This window comes from Lemur catta, chromosome 11, assembly GCF_020740605.2.
Source record: "Lemur catta isolate mLemCat1 chromosome 11, mLemCat1.pri, whole genome shotgun sequence".
Classification (NCBI taxonomy): Eukaryota; Metazoa; Chordata; class Mammalia; order Primates; family Lemuridae; genus Lemur; species Lemur catta.
Window position 1 is genome coordinate 2078952 of NC_059138.1, and position 17722 is coordinate 2096673.

Below are 17722 nucleotides of genomic sequence, written 5' to 3' on the forward strand. Positions count from 1 at the left end.
AAAATCTGGACAATAAACGATATGCATGCTACATGAAGTTTCTAAATATAAATACATTTAAGGCTCCTCTATTTTTTCTTTGAAGACTGCTAGATTAAAGAAGAGAAGGTAAAAGGAAATAAACAAGCTAACATTCTCTTCCTTCTCTGCAATAAAATACCCCTTTGTAATGGCAAGCACGCAAAACCTGGAAACAACTTAAACCTAGCACTGCCAGCTCATTCTCGTAAGGGGTCTACAGAGTTGAATGGAAACCAAATTCTAAGGGTAAAGAGACCAGGGCAGAGACCTCCTAACTGTTGGGCTTCACGAAAGAAAAGGACTCTCTTGGCACATGCATTTGGCTTTACAGTATGGTGGAAACATGGCACAGTTATCAAGTGCTTGCTCTCTTAACAATCTATCTTTCTGACATTAGGCTTGGGGAAATCTTTAGGAAGCAAAATTAGCTGGCCTTTGAAGGAACAAACCAAAGACTTAAGCCTCTGAGGGGATCTGATACCCCCAGGATTCTCCAATTTCAACAGGGCAAATCTTCCAGTCTGAATAGGAAAGGACTGTTCACAGAGAGACGCTGGGCCCTCTGGACGCTGGGGCTTCTTAGGCAGTCTGGCTTTTCCAGCCACAGTCCCTCACTCAGGGCAGAGGCTCCAGGTTCTGAAAAGCAGGCGGCTGTGTAGAGTCGGACGAGTTCTGCAGGGAAGGTGGCCGGGCACCTGTTCTTGGCAGGCTGTGAAAAGTTAGGGGGAAAAGGTACCCAGGGCACGGGAGAAAGCAGATTCTCTTTCTGCTGGGGAGGGTGGATTTGCAAATCCTGACTCCTAACTATAGGTGAATTATTTGTTATTTAAATGCTTATTTCACTCCCCAACGGTCATGCCTCTAAAAAATCATAAATTAATGAGTGTAGAAATTCTTATGTGTGAAAAGGGATTTCCCTCCTCTAATGACCAATGGTCTGTCTTATCTACATTTAGAGGCCACATGTTTAGGAATGCTTAAAAAGTAATTTGGAAGTTATCCAATTCTGCCCACACCAAAACATTTCAAAGCTCTTCAACACATATTTAGGTGTAATTGTTTCTCCCAAAAAGGAGGATTCTAGACTATATATCTTATCAAATAAGTCACTGATCAGGACTACCCATGGCCATTCTTCTTTCTCTCTTCTGCCATTTGCCTTTTGGCCATTTTACTACTACTCATCAGCACCTTTAAACAAATGAGGTCAAACTCCACCAAGCCAACTCTGCAACTCTCCCTACCCAAAGAAAGGCACTGGAGGGCAGCCAGCAAGGTGGGACCACGGGCCCTCACCTCTCAGGAGCTGCCTGCCCTCCACGTCCTCCCCGCACCTGGGTACACCCCCCCCCCGGCTCCCCCACCTCTGTGTCGAGCAGTCTGTCTACACTCAGTCTCTGTCAGCGTGTGGTCTTCCCAGAACGCTCGTCTCTATCAGAAGTCCATCCACGGTTCTGTCCTTCCCATTCAGGCTCTGGAACCTCACTCCTGCGTCACTTCCATGTGACCACTTCTATCTGGTCCCTCTCAGCTCTGCTACACATCTGCTCCTAGGCGCTGACAGAGAGAGACCACCCTAGGAAGTTAGCTTCGGCCAGAAATCGAGTGAGCCAGAACAGCCCTGTGCTCTGCCCTGGACCTTGGGACTAAGTGTGGGCCCCCTGAGTAGTGCACACAAGGTTAGAGGCTCACGGCCTTTGCCTGGCTCTCACCACAAAGAAGTCATCACTCAAGACTTACCATTTAACTACATTCAAACAGCAGCAAAAAAAAGACATATGATACGACCCCATTTTGCAAAATAAATAAAGAAATCAGTTCAGGAAGGGATGATAAATTTTTGCACGAGAAGTTGGCTACAAGAATAAATAATGATTAATGTTTGTCTTTTTCCAAATTTTGCTTACTTCTGGCGTCATCTAAATGTCTACAGAAACAACTATCACTTTCCTCATCAGAAGTACTGCGGTGGAGCCTGTGTCAACTCCTTTGCTATTTCAGTAAAAGAAACTATAAACCATGTTGCTATTAACTTAATATTTAAGTTTCTTAAATATGTATAATGTACTTGCAACTGTCCTAAATCCTAGAGACAAAAAAATGAATAAAAGACCAAACTCCGCCTCAAGTAAGTAGCGGACACCAGGAGACAGAGCTCTGTAACCCAGCGGCCAGGGAGGTTACTCGGGGACAGAATCGGAGCAAAGAAAGGGGGGTGACTGTGCGGGGAGGCAGCCCAGGAGGCCCCCAGAGGCAGACTGGAGCTGGATCTTGAATAACCAGTAACCAGAGGCAGGAGACCAGCACACCCAGAGCCAACAGCAGTGGGCACACCTGGCACCCAGACCTCCACTCCAAGGACCCGCAGCTTCCTAGAGACAGGGCTGATTCCAGAACCGACGCAGGGAAAGGACAGGATGAGCCTGAACATCTTCTCACGCCAGAAAGTAAAGACACGTTCAAGGAATGATGGAGACATATCAAAGGACACAGAAGCCAGCTTAAAGGGGCTCTCACTGGCCCATCTGGGACAATTCTAAAATCAAAATAAATAGCAATAATGATAGTTCATTGAATAAAGCAAGAATTTATAAGCCAATATTGATGTAAATAAATAAATAAATGAGGAAGAGAAAATTATCAGAGTAGGAGCATGACAGCTAATAAATACAGAAGGGGTGTGGCCACTAGAAAAACAGCAGTATCTGCTAAGAATAGTGAAATTTTGATTAAAAATGGGATATTTAATACTCTCAAAGTATCTCCCCATAAATGACTTACTAGTTATGAAGCGTAAAATTGTAACTCTACAGTGGAGAGACTTTGCAAACACCATCTCACCCCAGTAACCAAAGTTAATTTTGCCAAGACTGGACAAACCTCAGTGGATGCTCTGAGACAGACACAACAGCCTTTCTCTGGTGTTCCTGCAAACCCCACAGCCTGAAACTGGTCAGACAGAGCCTGAGACAAACCTCCCACAAAACACTGTCTTTGGCTCTTTATAGAGGTCAGGGGCAAGAAGCACAGAGCAGAAGCAAGGAGACGACAGTACAATGCAGATCCTGGGTGGGGCCCTGGACAGGGGCAGGGGGTACAAAGGACAAGGTCGGGTGACTGATAAAATCTGAACACTGCTGTGGGTGAGATGACAGTACTGTATCAGTGTTAAACTTCTTGATTTTTGGTAATGTACAACTGTGGTTTTGTATGAGAATATCTCTATTATGGGGTCATACAGTGTGTTTCTAGTCCACTTTCAAATGGTTTGGGAAAAAATAAGTTTTTTTGTGTGTAAAAGGACAAAAAGAGAGGATAAAGGATAAAGCAAACTTGGTGGAACATAAATAAATAGCGAATCTGACAAAGGGTATGTGCAGGTTCCTTGTATTCTTATAACTTCTCTTAAAATGAAATTATGTGAAAATAAAACAATCCCTCACTCCTTGCCCCACAAAAAAGATCAGGTTATGTATATATCACCTCTCTAAATAAATAAAAAAAAAAACCTGGGAATAACTTTTGAGAGGGTAGGAACGGAAGGAACTTACAAATGCAGTCCAATCCCCAAAAGCAAGATCACACAAATAAATCGGGACCTCTGCACACAGCACTTTGACAGCCTTTTAAAAATAAAATACAAGAGTTTCATCCTTGGACAGCTGGCTTTCCTGCTGGGGCATTCTGTGCTTCTCCCATTTTTCTGTGTGGCCAATAAAATAAAGGATTGTGTACTTAATTTGCTGCCAAATCCTTAAAATTTTCATTACCTTGATTAGATTAAGGCAGCTGAATTCACTGTCTGCTTGCATTTTCTTAAAGAACACTATAAACAGCTGCTCCCCAAAACCCACATTTTTCTTCCTTAGACTAAAAGGAAAGGATGGTAATATTTACTGAGGCTACTATCAGGTACACATTGGGTCACAACACAATCCTTACCACCTCTCCTGGGAGGAGAGCTGATCCTCATTCCACTGATGAGGAAACTGGGATTCATTCAGGCTAGGTAACCACAGTCACACAGATGGGAAACGGAGGCCAAGATGCCAACACATCAAAGACTACGCCATGTCCCCTAACCTGCAAGATGGAGGCCGATGGCTTAAGGCAGAGAATGTCTCATGCCATATGCTTGTTCTAACTCCTGTTTCTTGTGTTTAATCACAAAGAATGGCTTGAGATGACTATAGTAAATTTACACTAAGTAAACTTTTTATCTTTTTTATATTTGTGGTTACTATTTGAAAAGCGTTTTTTTTTTTTTTTGATGTTTTGGTAATAAAATTATGATTTAGCAAGGTTGATCATTTGGTTTCTTAAAATTAAATACTTAAAAATAGCTTTCTGAGAAATGAACAGAGAATGTTTCTATATCCTAAGTAATAAAAAGAGATCCACTCTATCAGATACAATTCTTTAAGTAGACTACTTATATAAATAATATTCAGAGAGGCATATGAAATTTTAGAAGTAATATTGGCTGATATCTAACACTATTTATAAGCAGCATTAATTTGCTCCTTTTGTAATCTCACCTACCAAATTCAGACAATAAAATATGAATGGGGAAATAATAGAAATTCACATATATAGGGATTGATTAACCTCATAACAAAAGGTCTCTTTCAATTTCAGACTCCCCTAATGTTTTCCCCTCAAAGTTTTAAATATAAAATTTGATTTGACTCACAGAGAAATGTTCAAGGATACACTCAGAGCATACGGCAAGCTAGGCTGTGCTCAACCAGGACATCCATTCACTGTCTTAGGCCAGCGGCTATGTGGTGACCCCAAGGTCATGCATGACACCACTCCACCCAGGTTCTTGAACAGGGATGATGGAAACCCAGCCACTCACCAGGTCAGTATCCACAGCTGAGGCTACTCACGTATCACAGCGTCTTCTCATACATCTAAATTCCTTCCCAACAGACCATACCAGTCAGTCACTACTGATCCATCGGGGTTTGGCAAATGCAAACAAAACGCAACCTAACCATCATCCTTATTCTACAAGCCCCCATTAAAAATTTTCTCAGTCAATCTTGACTGCTATATACCTACAGAAAGCAATAAAATACTATTTCTAATCAAGAAATAAATAACACTTTGGGGAAAGAGCAGCAGATAAAGTAGCTATCTACAACAAATAAGCTATTTTCATGGAAAATTCCTTTGTTTTTTCTATTTTAAAATTAGCATGATTTTGGAATTAAGTTTGATATAAAAATATTTTTCAGTAACTGATGCTAGTTGGTATATCCAAAAAGCCTGTGTTTACAGCTTTCCTTTCCTTTCTTCCTCGATTTATAATACAAATTGTACACAATAGGTAGCACTGTTACAAAGTGCAACAGTTATATAGAATTCACTGTCATTAAAGCAAGAGGTAACAATTGCTTAACTACCACTAAGTAAGACTACATGGTAGAATAAGGAAAAAACTATTCTACAGATCACTTCTTTATAGGAGAATCTTTAGAATCCATCTGCAGTAACTTTTTTATTTTAGAGTACTGAGTTTATCCAAACTATAGTGGAAAACTGCAATTCCTGTGCCTTACTGAAAATGATCTGAAATGGGCACTGATCAGAAGTAGAAGAAAGAATTAAGGCATGCTCCACTTTGAAAGCAGGCAGTATGGTCATACATGACTTTAATTTAGAACTCTATTATTCCTTTTTTTTTTTTTTTAAACCAGAGGAAACTGTCTTGAAAACGAAGACAGGTAGTGGTCTGGAATGACGCAGCTTAAAAGTAGACACACACACAGCCCACCATCCTCACTCCAACAAAAGATTCATCGAATCTAAAGCTAAGTTATTTCTCTTGTGTAAAGGAAATTTTATTTTTAAAACTAACGAAGATTCTATCACAAATTATCTAATAAAAGAAGCTAAACCTGAGAAATTTAGTCCCTAATTTAGGGACTGTCACACTGGGCTTTCATTAAGACGGCTCAAAGGAGACAACTGAAACAATATGGGTCCCAGCTGGAAGTATAGTCAGTGCCACACAATGACATTTCACTCAATGATGGCCCACATACATGATGATGGTCCTGTAGATTATAATACTGTATTTTTGCTTAGGCATGTTTAGATGCACAAATACCACTGTGTTGCAATTGCCTGCAGTGTTCAGTACAGTGACAGGCTGCACAGGTTTGTAGCCTAGGAGCAGTAGGCCATGCCACACAGCACAGGTGTACAGCAGGCTATGCCACCTGGGTTTGTGTGAGCACCCCCATGAGGTTCTGTCAATGAAGAAACTGCCTAACAACACATTTCTCAGAACATATCCCTGGAGTTAAGCAATGCATCACTGTAGCATTTAAATGATAATTCTTATACCAACTTCAAGTAGGTAGAGGTTGGTCTACATGATTGTAACAGAGGCAATTTTTAATTCTTTCTTCTGAAAGGTTCTCTGGAAATCAGGACATTCTAAGCGAAACACAGATTCAAAGAGAAACTCATAAAACTTGTCAACTTACCCCGCCTGACAGCTTAATCACCCTGACCTTGGAGCTGACATGGGGCCCATCTCCACCACCGCTGTTTGTCCTGTGCGTGACAGTCCTTTTCCCACCAGGCTTCATGTCCTGGGGCCGGCCCTGAATGGACGCCACCCGGGCAGTCTCTTCCATGTCTGCAGGTTTTATCTGGAGGACTTTATGCAGCGGCTGAGTTTGACTTTGAGGGACTGTTCTGGCCTGTCTCAGATGTTTCAGTGGTTTCATCTGCTGTCCTTGATACTGCATGTTGGCACCAGACGGTATAAAATTTGATGTTTTGGGCTGAACATTTGGAACAGTGACATCTTGGTTTTTAACAAGAAGTCTGTTTTTCACATTCTGTCTGACCTGTGCACCTGGGAAGGGCAGCAGTGGGTTCCCGTTGGTGGGGGACGGTGAAGATGCCCGCTCCTCTTGCTCCACCGGGGGCGGTGGGGTATAGAGCTGCTGCTGCTGCTGCTGCTGAGCGAGTCTTTCCAGCAACTCCTTCTTCCTGGCCCCAGCCTGCTGCTGCCGTCGTAACTCCTTCTGCTTTAGGATTTCTTCTCTTAGGCGTTTCTGTTCTTCTATCTTCAAGCGATATAACCTTGTCTCCTCATCTTCATCAGGAAACTAAATAGAAAATATGCACGGTTTACTTTGCTATACAAGGCAAGGTGACCATGCCAGTCTATTTCAACAAACTAAGAAAACACAATTTCCAAAAACCCTTTAGTTCAGTATTTAAAGAAGTCATTCAAAATCTGCTTAAAGACTTTAAGTGTAACTCTTTCCTCTGGGGAGGGAAAAAAAAAATTACACAGCTAAAGCTAATTTGGAAAATCTTATCAGAATATTAAAAATGAAATAATGTAAATTTCCACTCATTTACAAGTTTGAAACCAATTAAACTATTCATTTAAGATATCAAAATATGTTTCAAACAGGAATGGCAGCAGTAGGAGGCTGCTGTCACATAGGTTTTATCTGGCTCTTCCCTGACAAACCAACAAAAGGTGGGGTATAAATGACCTGAAAGGGCCTGATTAGAACTATTGATTTTTTGTACAGAATTTTCAGCCTGATCTCAAACTCATTTGTCACAGAATAATTGGTTATAATGAACAGCACAAGTCAATCTCTCTGACCTTGAACTCATGCACTCTGCTCAGAATCAAAATGCTGCCAATTGCAGTATTGGAATATTAATGGTATGTAAGGAATGCCTTTAATATTCCAGCCCCAAGACATTCTGAAAGTCTATCAAAAAAAAAAAAAAAATCTGGCTGGGCGCGGTGGGTGGCTCACACCTGTAATCCTAGCACTCTGGGAGGCCGAGGTGGGTGGATCGCTCGAGGTCAGGAGTTCGAGACCAGCCTGAGCAAGAGCGAGACCTCGTCTCTACTAAAAATAGAAAGAAATTATCTGGACAACTAAAATATATATAGAAAAAAAAAAATTACCCAGGCATGGTGGCACATGCCTGTAGTCCCAGCTACTCGGGAGGCTGAGGCAGTAGGATCGCTTAGGCCCAGGAGTTTGAGGTTGCTGTGAGCAAGGCTGACGCCACAGCACTCACTCTAGCCAGGGCAACAAAATGACACACTGTCTCAAAAAAAAAAAAAAAAAAAAAAATCTTTGAAAAAGTCTAGTAACTTTCATGAAAAGCATCCAATAAAAAAGTTTATAAAAAGTTAAACATTTTTAAAAATTATAACGATATTCTTTAAAATCATCCATACCCACAGACCCTTAATAAAAGCATGTGGCAGGGATTTAATCTATCCAGAATTCAGCTATTAACAATCTTGCCTGCCCTGAACACACCTTAAGAATTAGGAACTTAAGACAAAAAGTGGCTGAGGAGCCAGCCGGCGTTCCTGGAGCCCAAGAGCTCGACACTGGCCCATTCGGGGCTTGCTTGTCACCTCGGAGGGAACTCTGGCACACTCAGTCACCTAATTTCCAAGTCTGGGACAGACTTTAAACCTCAAACACAAGGGCAGGCGAAGAGTTGTAACACAGGCAGGCACACAGAGCAAGAAGTGACATGGGGGAAGGCAGAAAAGCAGCGAGACACGGACGCAGGGTTCCAACAGTGCAGGGCCACGGGGGTCCAGGGAGTAGCAGAGGCTGTGCACATGTCGCCAGGACCCAAGGAGCCCTCTCCAAAATGCAGGAGCAGCTACGAGCCCCAGGATCTCGCCCCAAGCAATCAAGAGAGTTAAAGTATGTTCGGAATATAGATAGAAACACTTGGGAAAGACTTGCATCTAAATAGATTCATCCTCTATTACATCACTGCCGATGAGTTGAGTGTAAGAAAATAAGTCACATTCAGCTAAGGAAAACAAACAGAAGACTCTTCTTTTTAAAAGTAAAAAAAAATTATAACCCTAGTCCATTTATGTATCAAGAAAATCAAAAGAAAATGAATTAAGACATTCAACTTATACTATGGTGACTCGCAAGTTCCATTTCAATCATAAAGTATCTGTTTAAAGTAACTCTATGAAAGAATTCTTTACAAATGCACCTAAATCAACCATTATGAAAGGAACAGACTGCCAGATGTGGCCAGCAGGATGCCTAAAAGGTCACTCCTCTCTTATGATTTCGCCACTGGTTCCTATGTAAGTAATCTGTATGCAATTTAATTTTTCTGAACTAAGTTCATACATACTGAGTTAGGAGCTGGCTATATAAACCAAAAGCAAGATAAAATTTTTTATGAGCTATGCCAATCCAGTTTGTAAATCTACATTATTTTTTCATATATTGATTTTAAACCCAAAAACATCCTTCTTCTAATAACAGTTTATTAAATGTTAACTCATTATTTAAATTTTATGTATTTCATTTCTAATTTGGTACATTACAACTGCTATAATAATTTATTAGAAGAAAATCTGACTGAAAAAAATTTTTAACTGGTTTTATAAAATTAAGAAAGCATGACTAGCCTAAATTCTTATCTAAGGGAAGTCTTCATGCCACCGTTACTGTGTTTCACATAAAAGTTACTGATGCCAACACAGATTCCACATGCCGGTCTCGCCGCGTCCAAGCACAAACACCACCTTGTCACAGCCTCTCTCACCAGAGGAGACTAAGGCTAGTGAGAGGCGAAGGCCGTGATTGAAAGCCACGTAAACTACTCACCCGCATTTACTATATACTCACAACTTTCCATACCTACTTAAAAGCTAGCAACAACATATATAATTATAATTCAAAACAAACCAACCCCCTCCCCCTCAATCTTAAAAGACCAACAGAAAAATCAGTCCTATCTTCTAGGGTTTTACAACGTAAAACAAGAAGTCACAGAAAGGCAACAGTGTATGCACATGAGGGCTCAGCAGATACATCCCATGAGCCCAATCTGGTCTCTGCCACCTGGTCTCACAAGCAAAGCTTTACTGGAACACAGGCACACCCATTCGCTTAAGAATTGAATATAAAGTGCCTTTGTGCTAAAATGGCATAGTTGGGTAACTATTACAGACAGTTTAGACTACAAAATTGAAAATATCTACAAAATATCTGGGCTCTTCACAGAAAAAGTTTGCCAAGTCCTGGTATACAGTGATTCTACATAATACAACCGCAACTGTACAAATATATAAATTCTGATATTGTAAACCAGTGAGAATACAAATGTTTCTTTCATGAACATGGCAGTTAGGTTAAACAAGGACCCACTGAAAAGAAGTGGAGAGAGTCTGTGAATGACTTACTAACGAGAGTGACCTGGAGGTGTGGCTGAGTCTAAGGCTTTCTGTGCAAGACCAAGTACTTTTTAACCAGGAAGAGGTCCTACCTCTGGCTCCACTTTGGCTTCTTCTTTCGGTTGAGCCACGGGGCTAACTGGCTTGACTTTCGCTTCAGTCTTTCCCTGCGAGCTCCTGGACACCACCGCAGCCCTGGCGGGCGGCGAGGCGCTAACGATGGGCTTCACCTGAGCCGCGGGCGTGGAGGAGCAGCGACTGCCACTCATCTCCATAACGTGCGACGGCGCTATCGGTAACTCACGCAAATTACTGTTTCTTGGGGCAGTGGGCTGCATTTGCTGCATGGGCCGTTTGGTTACGTTCTGAGAAGTTGTATTCTATCACAAGAAGAAAAATTTTAAGTATAATTAGAAACTTGGCAGAAGGAACATTAAAAGGCACATTGTTAAATAAAAATGTAATAAAATTATTCTAAGTAGTAAATGATTTCTCTTTGAGGGAGCAGATACTTTTCCTCTTCATTAATACATTTTTCATGCGTGTTGCCTGACCTACGCAGCGGTACACCCCACTGTTAAGGCGCAACTCGGTAAAGGTCTCGCACCTGCCTACAGATGGGACCCTCTTTTCGGAAATTACACCAGGTGATCTTCAGTTGGAGCTTCAGGATTGGGGGACTGACATTTTTAACAGAATTGACAGAGCCCCAAAAAAGCCTTCCACCTGCCACAAGGAGTCAGTGGGACTGATGGTGCTACTGTTTTACCTAGTCACTTAAATTTAACGTGGAATAAGAGAAGAATCAAACATTAAGTCCTAAGAAAAATAACTCCCTGGAAAAGAAAGATGTCAGGCAGCTTTACTGGAGAAGAAACTCTTGGTCACATTCATCCTAGGGATTCTGAAGAAAGCACCAACCCCTGGAGGAGCTGCAGGCACACAAGAGAACTTGGGAGCAGGGCAGGGTAGCCCCAAGGCGGCACAGGCCAAACGGCCACGGCACAAGGCTCATGAGAACAGCATGTCATTATTCTAACAAACGAAACCCAGGTCATAGAGCACTCTCTTCTCAGATATGGAAATCCTTTCTTATTGCTTATATCATTCTAGTCTCAATGTTACTTTACAACAAAAAGAGGTAAACATCAGGAAAACTGAGATTCAAAGTACCTAAGTGACGTGGTTAAAGCTCAAGGGTGAAGTGGACAGTCCTAAAAGAGAACCCGATCTGTAAGCCATACTACGTCTCTCTCCTGAAACACTGAATTACAAAAGCCTCATCTATAGTTATTTAAGAGAGGACAAGGCAATGACTCCTGCCTTTTATTTTCAGAGCAAGACATTACTCCCCAATTCTCTCTGCTGTGCAGCAAGCCGCACACTTGCTGACGGCACTTGAAAATGTAACCCCACAAATCAATGCATGCTGTTCTCACTCGGCTGAACACAAGCTCCTTGAAGGGAGGGAATCTGTCTCTTCTGCTCATTGTTGTATTTACAGGAACTAGAGTAGTTCCTGGCAGCAGGATATTCAATATATTTTTCCTCGATTCATTTACTTATTTATTCAGAGCCCAAAGAGACAGAGAAAATTTATGCATCAAAAAATAAGCCACTGGCAAAGGCAGAGTGACTACCACCCAAAAGTATTTTCTAAAGTTATGTGTCCATTAATTAATAATATCTATCCCTACAGAAATATCTAGATATATAAAAGATACTAAATAGTAACACAGTCTTTAAGACACAAAAGGGTAAGTTATTAATTTCTGCAGTCCAGAAAACAAGTTCCAAAGGGTTTTTTTAAAAATATGAATTCACTTCAGAAAAATATACCGCATGTTTTACAAATTTAAATCAGAACTCGAAAATATTCTACCTCACAAATTATGCCCCTGAATTTCTACAGGTTAAAAACCATCCCAGGAAGACACGGGAAGCACCGTCTGATACGTACGTGCCTGGGCCCCTGGCGCTGGGGGCCCTGCACCCGACTGCTGTTTGGCTGAGGCTGGGCGGTCTGCACGTGAGGCCTGAACTGAGGCTGGGCCATGGGCATCAGAGGCGGGGGCGGCACGGACAGGTGGTGGTGCTGCTGCGGCTGGTGCTGTGGGGGAGGCTGGTGCTGGGGTGGGGGCTGGGGTGGGGGCTGGTGCTGGTGGTGTGGGGGCTGCTGCTGAGCCGGCTGGGGCTGCGGCTGCGGCTGATGCGGAGGTGGCAGTGGAGGATGCAACGGCCCCTTCCATGGCAAAGGAAAGAGAAACAATGGTTTACAAAGGGATATGACAGGTACATTCCATGTCAAGCACATTTTCTGAAAAACCTCAACACAAGAAAGAAACTTTAAGTGGTATCAAAATTCACTTAAGATTTGTTGATGAATACTATCTTAAATGCAGCAATAAGCCAAAAGCTACTACCTTAAATTTTATATTTCAATCCAGTAATTCCAGGAATTTATCCTAAGGAAATAACTAAGTATACAAACAAACTCATAACCTCAAGTACGTTCCCTAAAGCACTATTACACCAAAGTACTGAAACCAACACACACACGCAAAAGCAGCAACACCGTAAGATGTAACCTTGTGCAGCACTCTCAGATGATGTAGTAAAAGCCAATCACTGACACAAAAAGAGCATAATGATATGTTAACTGGGGGAAAAAGGCATGGTGGTGAAGACACAAGCACTTTAAAAGGGCTAAGAAAATACACACCCAAATGTCAGTGGTGAGGGTTTCTACATAACGAGATTATTTAATTTCCTTCTCTTATACTTAACTATGTTCTAACATTTCTGTAATGGAGATGTATTAACTGTATTTTTTATAAAAAGAAAAGTGTTAACATTTTTATCTCCCTTTAACACCCTAAATAATCAATCATTTTCCTTTTTTAGCTTAGACATACATATTATGTGTTCCTAAATAGTTGACTAATACATAATATATAGTTACCATTGCTATATATTTTAATAGTAAACCTAAAATACAAGAAGAAACACACTGGGTAAAAAAGATGTTACAGATACTGGAAGTCAAGCCATGGAACATAAACCGTCGGCAGAGGGCACTCACGTCTTTCAAACAATGAGTGAAGACCAACACACACTCATTGTCTATTGCAGGAATGTAATTTGACCAAATGTTTTATTTTCACTGGTAAACCTTTCAAGAAATCTTGCAAAGATGAGCAAATGTATTATCAAAACATGCCCTAATTTTACTGGTAGTACATCTTTTAGAAAATCCTAAAGGTGATGTTTTTTGATTCCCCCCAAAAATGACAAATTGCTTTTCCAATTCCTCCTAGCATTGAGGAGATAAAGCAATATTGTCCAAAAAAAGTTGTCTTTAATAAACAGTACATTTAAGACTAAAACCCTTATTGTTTAAATAACCACAAATTAGTAGACTAGAATAAAAATGTGAATAAAACACAAAGACTCAGCTATACACAGAGGTTCCCCCCCAAGACTCGCCGGGACACATACCTGCAGGTTGGGCTGCGCGTGAGTGGGCAGAAAGGGCTGCCCGGGGCCAGGCAGGAAGGGCTGTCGGGGAGGGATGAAAGGCCGTGTGGGTGCTGCCCCTGGCTGGCTGAAGTGCAGAATTCCCACCGGACCCGGAGGCTGCAGGGCTGGCCTGACAGGCCTCTCTCTAGGGAACACGGGTTGCTGTCCTTGCTGATTAAATGCTGGTCCTGGCTGTGTGAATGGTAAAGGATTCTGAGTAGGAACAGGATGGCTGCTGTTAAGAAGCGTGGGAGGAGGTGGTGGTGGAGGGGGACTTCGCTGTTCCAAAAAAAGATGACTTGGGAACCTCGGTTCACCTGAAACTGAAGGGTAGCACAGTAACATTATCTTCAGGTTAGAAAGAGCTTCTTAGAAAAGCAGTTTGATCTTACTGTGAACAAACATTACAAGTGTAGGCAGGAAATTCTAGATTTTGGCTCTTATTTCTAGATTGCTTTGTCGTTTTCTATGAACAAATTCCTCCTGTATATAAGATTTTCACATTTCACATATCAACTATGTGCAATTTTACCATTTGAAATGATAGGCAGAACTGCTATAGTATAAACTCTGACATTCTTAACAAAATCTCCTACTGGGAGTTAAATTCAATCTAAGAAATACCTGTGTTTGGGTACATCACCTAATACAGCTTCTCTTAAGTTACTCCACGCCACTCAATCTTTACACACCTCCTAAGAAGAAGGGATCTCGCTCCTGAGGTGGGGGTGGGGCTCTCCACTGGTCCTGCAGAGGAAGTCGTGGGGGCTGACTGAAGTTGTTGGGAACAGGTCCAGGTGTGTGCTGTGCGAATTCTGGAGGGCCCTACAACAACAGGAAAATGGGGTGAAAGACAGAAAAATAATCTGTAATTCTGAGAAATGTATACGTGGGTACAAATTTCCCTCTGAAAATGTCAAGTATTTTATCTCCTACGGTCAGTCTCTCTCTCTCTCTCTCTCTCTCTCTCTCTCTCTGTACACACACACACACACACACACACACACAGAGTCATGAGTCACTTAATGACAGGGATACAGTCTAACAAATGCATCACTGGGCGATTTCATCACCTGAACACCACAGGGCATACTAACAACACAACCCTAGACGGTGCAGCCTACTGCACACACACCCAGGCTGTATGGTGTGGACTACTGCTCCTAGGCTACACACTGTGCAGCGTGCTACTGTACAGAACAGCCTACCGAGGCAACTGTAACACAATGGTAAGTATTTGTGTATCTGAACATACCTAAACATGGAAACGGTACACTAAAAATATGGTACTATAATCTTACAGAACCACCACTGTGTATGCAGTCCATTGTTAACCAAATGTCCTTATGGCCATACATATAAAATATAAAAAATAGTATGTTACAAATAATGAAAGAGTCAAACATCAAAATGCAGCATCTAGAAATTAATTCAATGTTTTAATATTATTATAGCAGCAGAAGAATACTACTTTTAAGCTTAATGAAATCCACGAAATTAGTGACCTTCTTTCCCAGTAATCCAAAAGACTAAATGTCTGCTTTGAGCGCTCATGGCGTTCACCTTCTCAAAGATGCTATTCTTTGCTACCTATTTAACACAACCATGAGCCACAGCTATGAAGCTGCTTCACTTCAAAAAAAGGAAAAGAAATTCAATTTGTACCATAACAAAAATCAGCAATCTCTGACATACTAGAAAAATGTGAAATGTTTAAGAAATCAAATTACTACAAAAGAAATATTAGTCGGATTCCTTTGAATAAAAAACTTTAAACAAACTCTTACAAATTAACATTTTTCAAAAACTACATGTTACTAGTAGAACTCTATTAAAGACAAACTATTAAATAAAATCACTTCATCTTTCAAGTATTCCTGGATATTCAAGTAGCCTTTCAAGTACTCCTTAATATTTTTTTAAATCACTGTATTTACATAAGAAGCAGCACTTTAAAAAAATGCTCACATTTTTCAATGTTCCTAAAATAAATAATTCATTAATTATTAACTATCATCAAATTAATATTCATTTAATAGCACCTCATTCTTTGGAAATGAGCCAATATTTCTCAACTTTTAAAAATCGCAATTCTTTCTTATAATCTTAAAATTCTAAGGCCATGTCTGTCATTTTGTTGCTAATACAATTAGCTATTCCCTCTAAATGCAACATTTTATAACAATGAAAACACTTTTTCAAACTACATTTGCCTTCCTTCTCCCTTTAAAAGTCCACTCTATCGAGGGAATAGCAAGAACAATGCAATCCTGAAGAGACTGCTGACTATACGATAAAAAAAAATTGTGTTTAAAACACAAATATTATCCCTGGTTGTTCAGTGGTTAGTAAATACACACATACACACAAATATTACATCTTCATAAAAACACAAATATTAGGTACTTATTGAAATGTGAAACACAAAGTCTCAAACCTTAAATTCTTGTAGTTTTCGTTTATCAGTTTAAGTGAAATCAGGGAAATCCTCACCACACCAATGTCTGGCATTAGGGAGCATCGCTTCTTACTCTCGATAAAGAGGTCAATTAAGATACAACCAGCCCAGTAAATGTCAGTAACTGGGGAATGTATTTATAAGTGGGAAAACATACTATATACACTCAGTCTAAGCGGGTGACGAGGCAGGAAGCCCCCAGCAAGGCAAACGGGAGGCTACTTTCTATCGACTGGGCTCTCCCTGCAGCCTCTGGGTCTGCGCCCGCGTTTCTCCACGCTCCCTACCACGCAGCAACTTTGGCAATTCTCACACAACTCAAGTAACAGTCCTGGTGAATCCAACACAATAGAGACAGAAGAATAAAGGAATCTAATTCTCCGGCTTACTGTAAGACAGAAATACTGTTAAGTTTCTATTCTAAATATGTAACGTCATTGCAGAAGACAAGTGAGAAGAACGTGCAGACTGCCTTCTTCACCTTGGGACCACCTCCCCGTTTTTTAGAAACAGCTGTTCCTTGAAGAAATGAAAAGCGGCATATAGTTCGCGGTATCCACTCCCTACATAGCTGTGAAAGGCACAGCCCAGGCCAGTCTCCCGTTCTCTGCCACAGATCTAATTTAAGAGTGACAGGCCTGTAAGACCCAAGGCACTCATAAAAACCACACAGGTGGACTTCAGTCAAGTCCTCTTACTCAAAAGCTGGTGCTTAGTAATCATTATTCACCCACACATACAATATTAACAAGGCATTTTTACAGGGTACAAATCACAAACATAAATACAGTAGATCAACAAATGAGGACTAACTCCTTAAGACAGAAAATGCCCAAGGAAAAGTGAAATCTAGTAGGAGCAAGTTTTCATAATGGCAAAACTCTCTATCCATACAACATGCTAGCTATATATGTAATTTTCTGAATTTGCCCAAGTCCTAGAAAATGGCTTTATGTCTAAGGATGGAAGTTAACAGAAAAAATGAAAATAATTATCTTGTTAATGTTGTAGGAACATGAATGCTAAATAAAATATGAATCCATATTGATGCTATTTGGCTTTATGTGAACATGAGTCCCCATGCTCCCCTTAAAGGAGACAAACTGCTAGAGCTCACCACGTTTGTGCCCTCGTCTTCTTATAAGCACCGCCAGGCTACAGTGCCCAGCCCGCCCTGCAGGGCAGTATGGCCAAGAGACCCAGTTCTGGCAAACAGAAAGTGGGCAAAAGTAGCGTGCACCAGGCTGAGCCTCAGGTGGGCAGAAGCAGGGCTTGAGCTGAGCATCTGTGTCCCTGACTACGTGAGGGCTTCAGGGAAGCAGGACAGGAAGGGGATGGAGTGGAGCTAAGATGCAGTTTCAGGTAAAAGTCCTGGACTTTGGCCTCATCCTTAGAAGAGGGCTCAGAGCGCATGTCACACTTAGACCTGTGGGCCGGGTGCAGAGGGCTGTGGGGGCTGGCTTCTCTCTTCCCCCCCAGTGTCAGGCAGTCCT

At 41.3% G+C, this 17722-nt stretch overlaps 1 protein-coding gene across 4 annotated transcripts in view; it reads right to left on the minus strand.

Moving 5' to 3' along the window:
- RBM33 (RNA binding motif protein 33) overlaps window positions 1-17722 on the minus strand; it is a 115650-nt gene that overhangs the window by 25453 nt on the left and 72475 nt on the right. For all 4 annotated transcript variants that reach the window (XM_045564613.1, XM_045564610.1, XM_045564612.1 and 1 more), the window contains 5 exons: window positions 14464-14596; window positions 13751-14094; window positions 12213-12494; window positions 10345-10632; window positions 6522-7154 (listed from right to left, as the gene is read on the minus strand). In XM_045564613.1, the coding sequence (XP_045420569.1) occupies window positions 6522-7154; window positions 10345-10632; window positions 12213-12494; window positions 13751-14094; window positions 14464-14596 (1680 nt within the window). The remainder of the gene's footprint in view (window positions 1-6521; window positions 7155-10344; window positions 10633-12212; window positions 12495-13750; window positions 14095-14463; window positions 14597-17722) is intronic.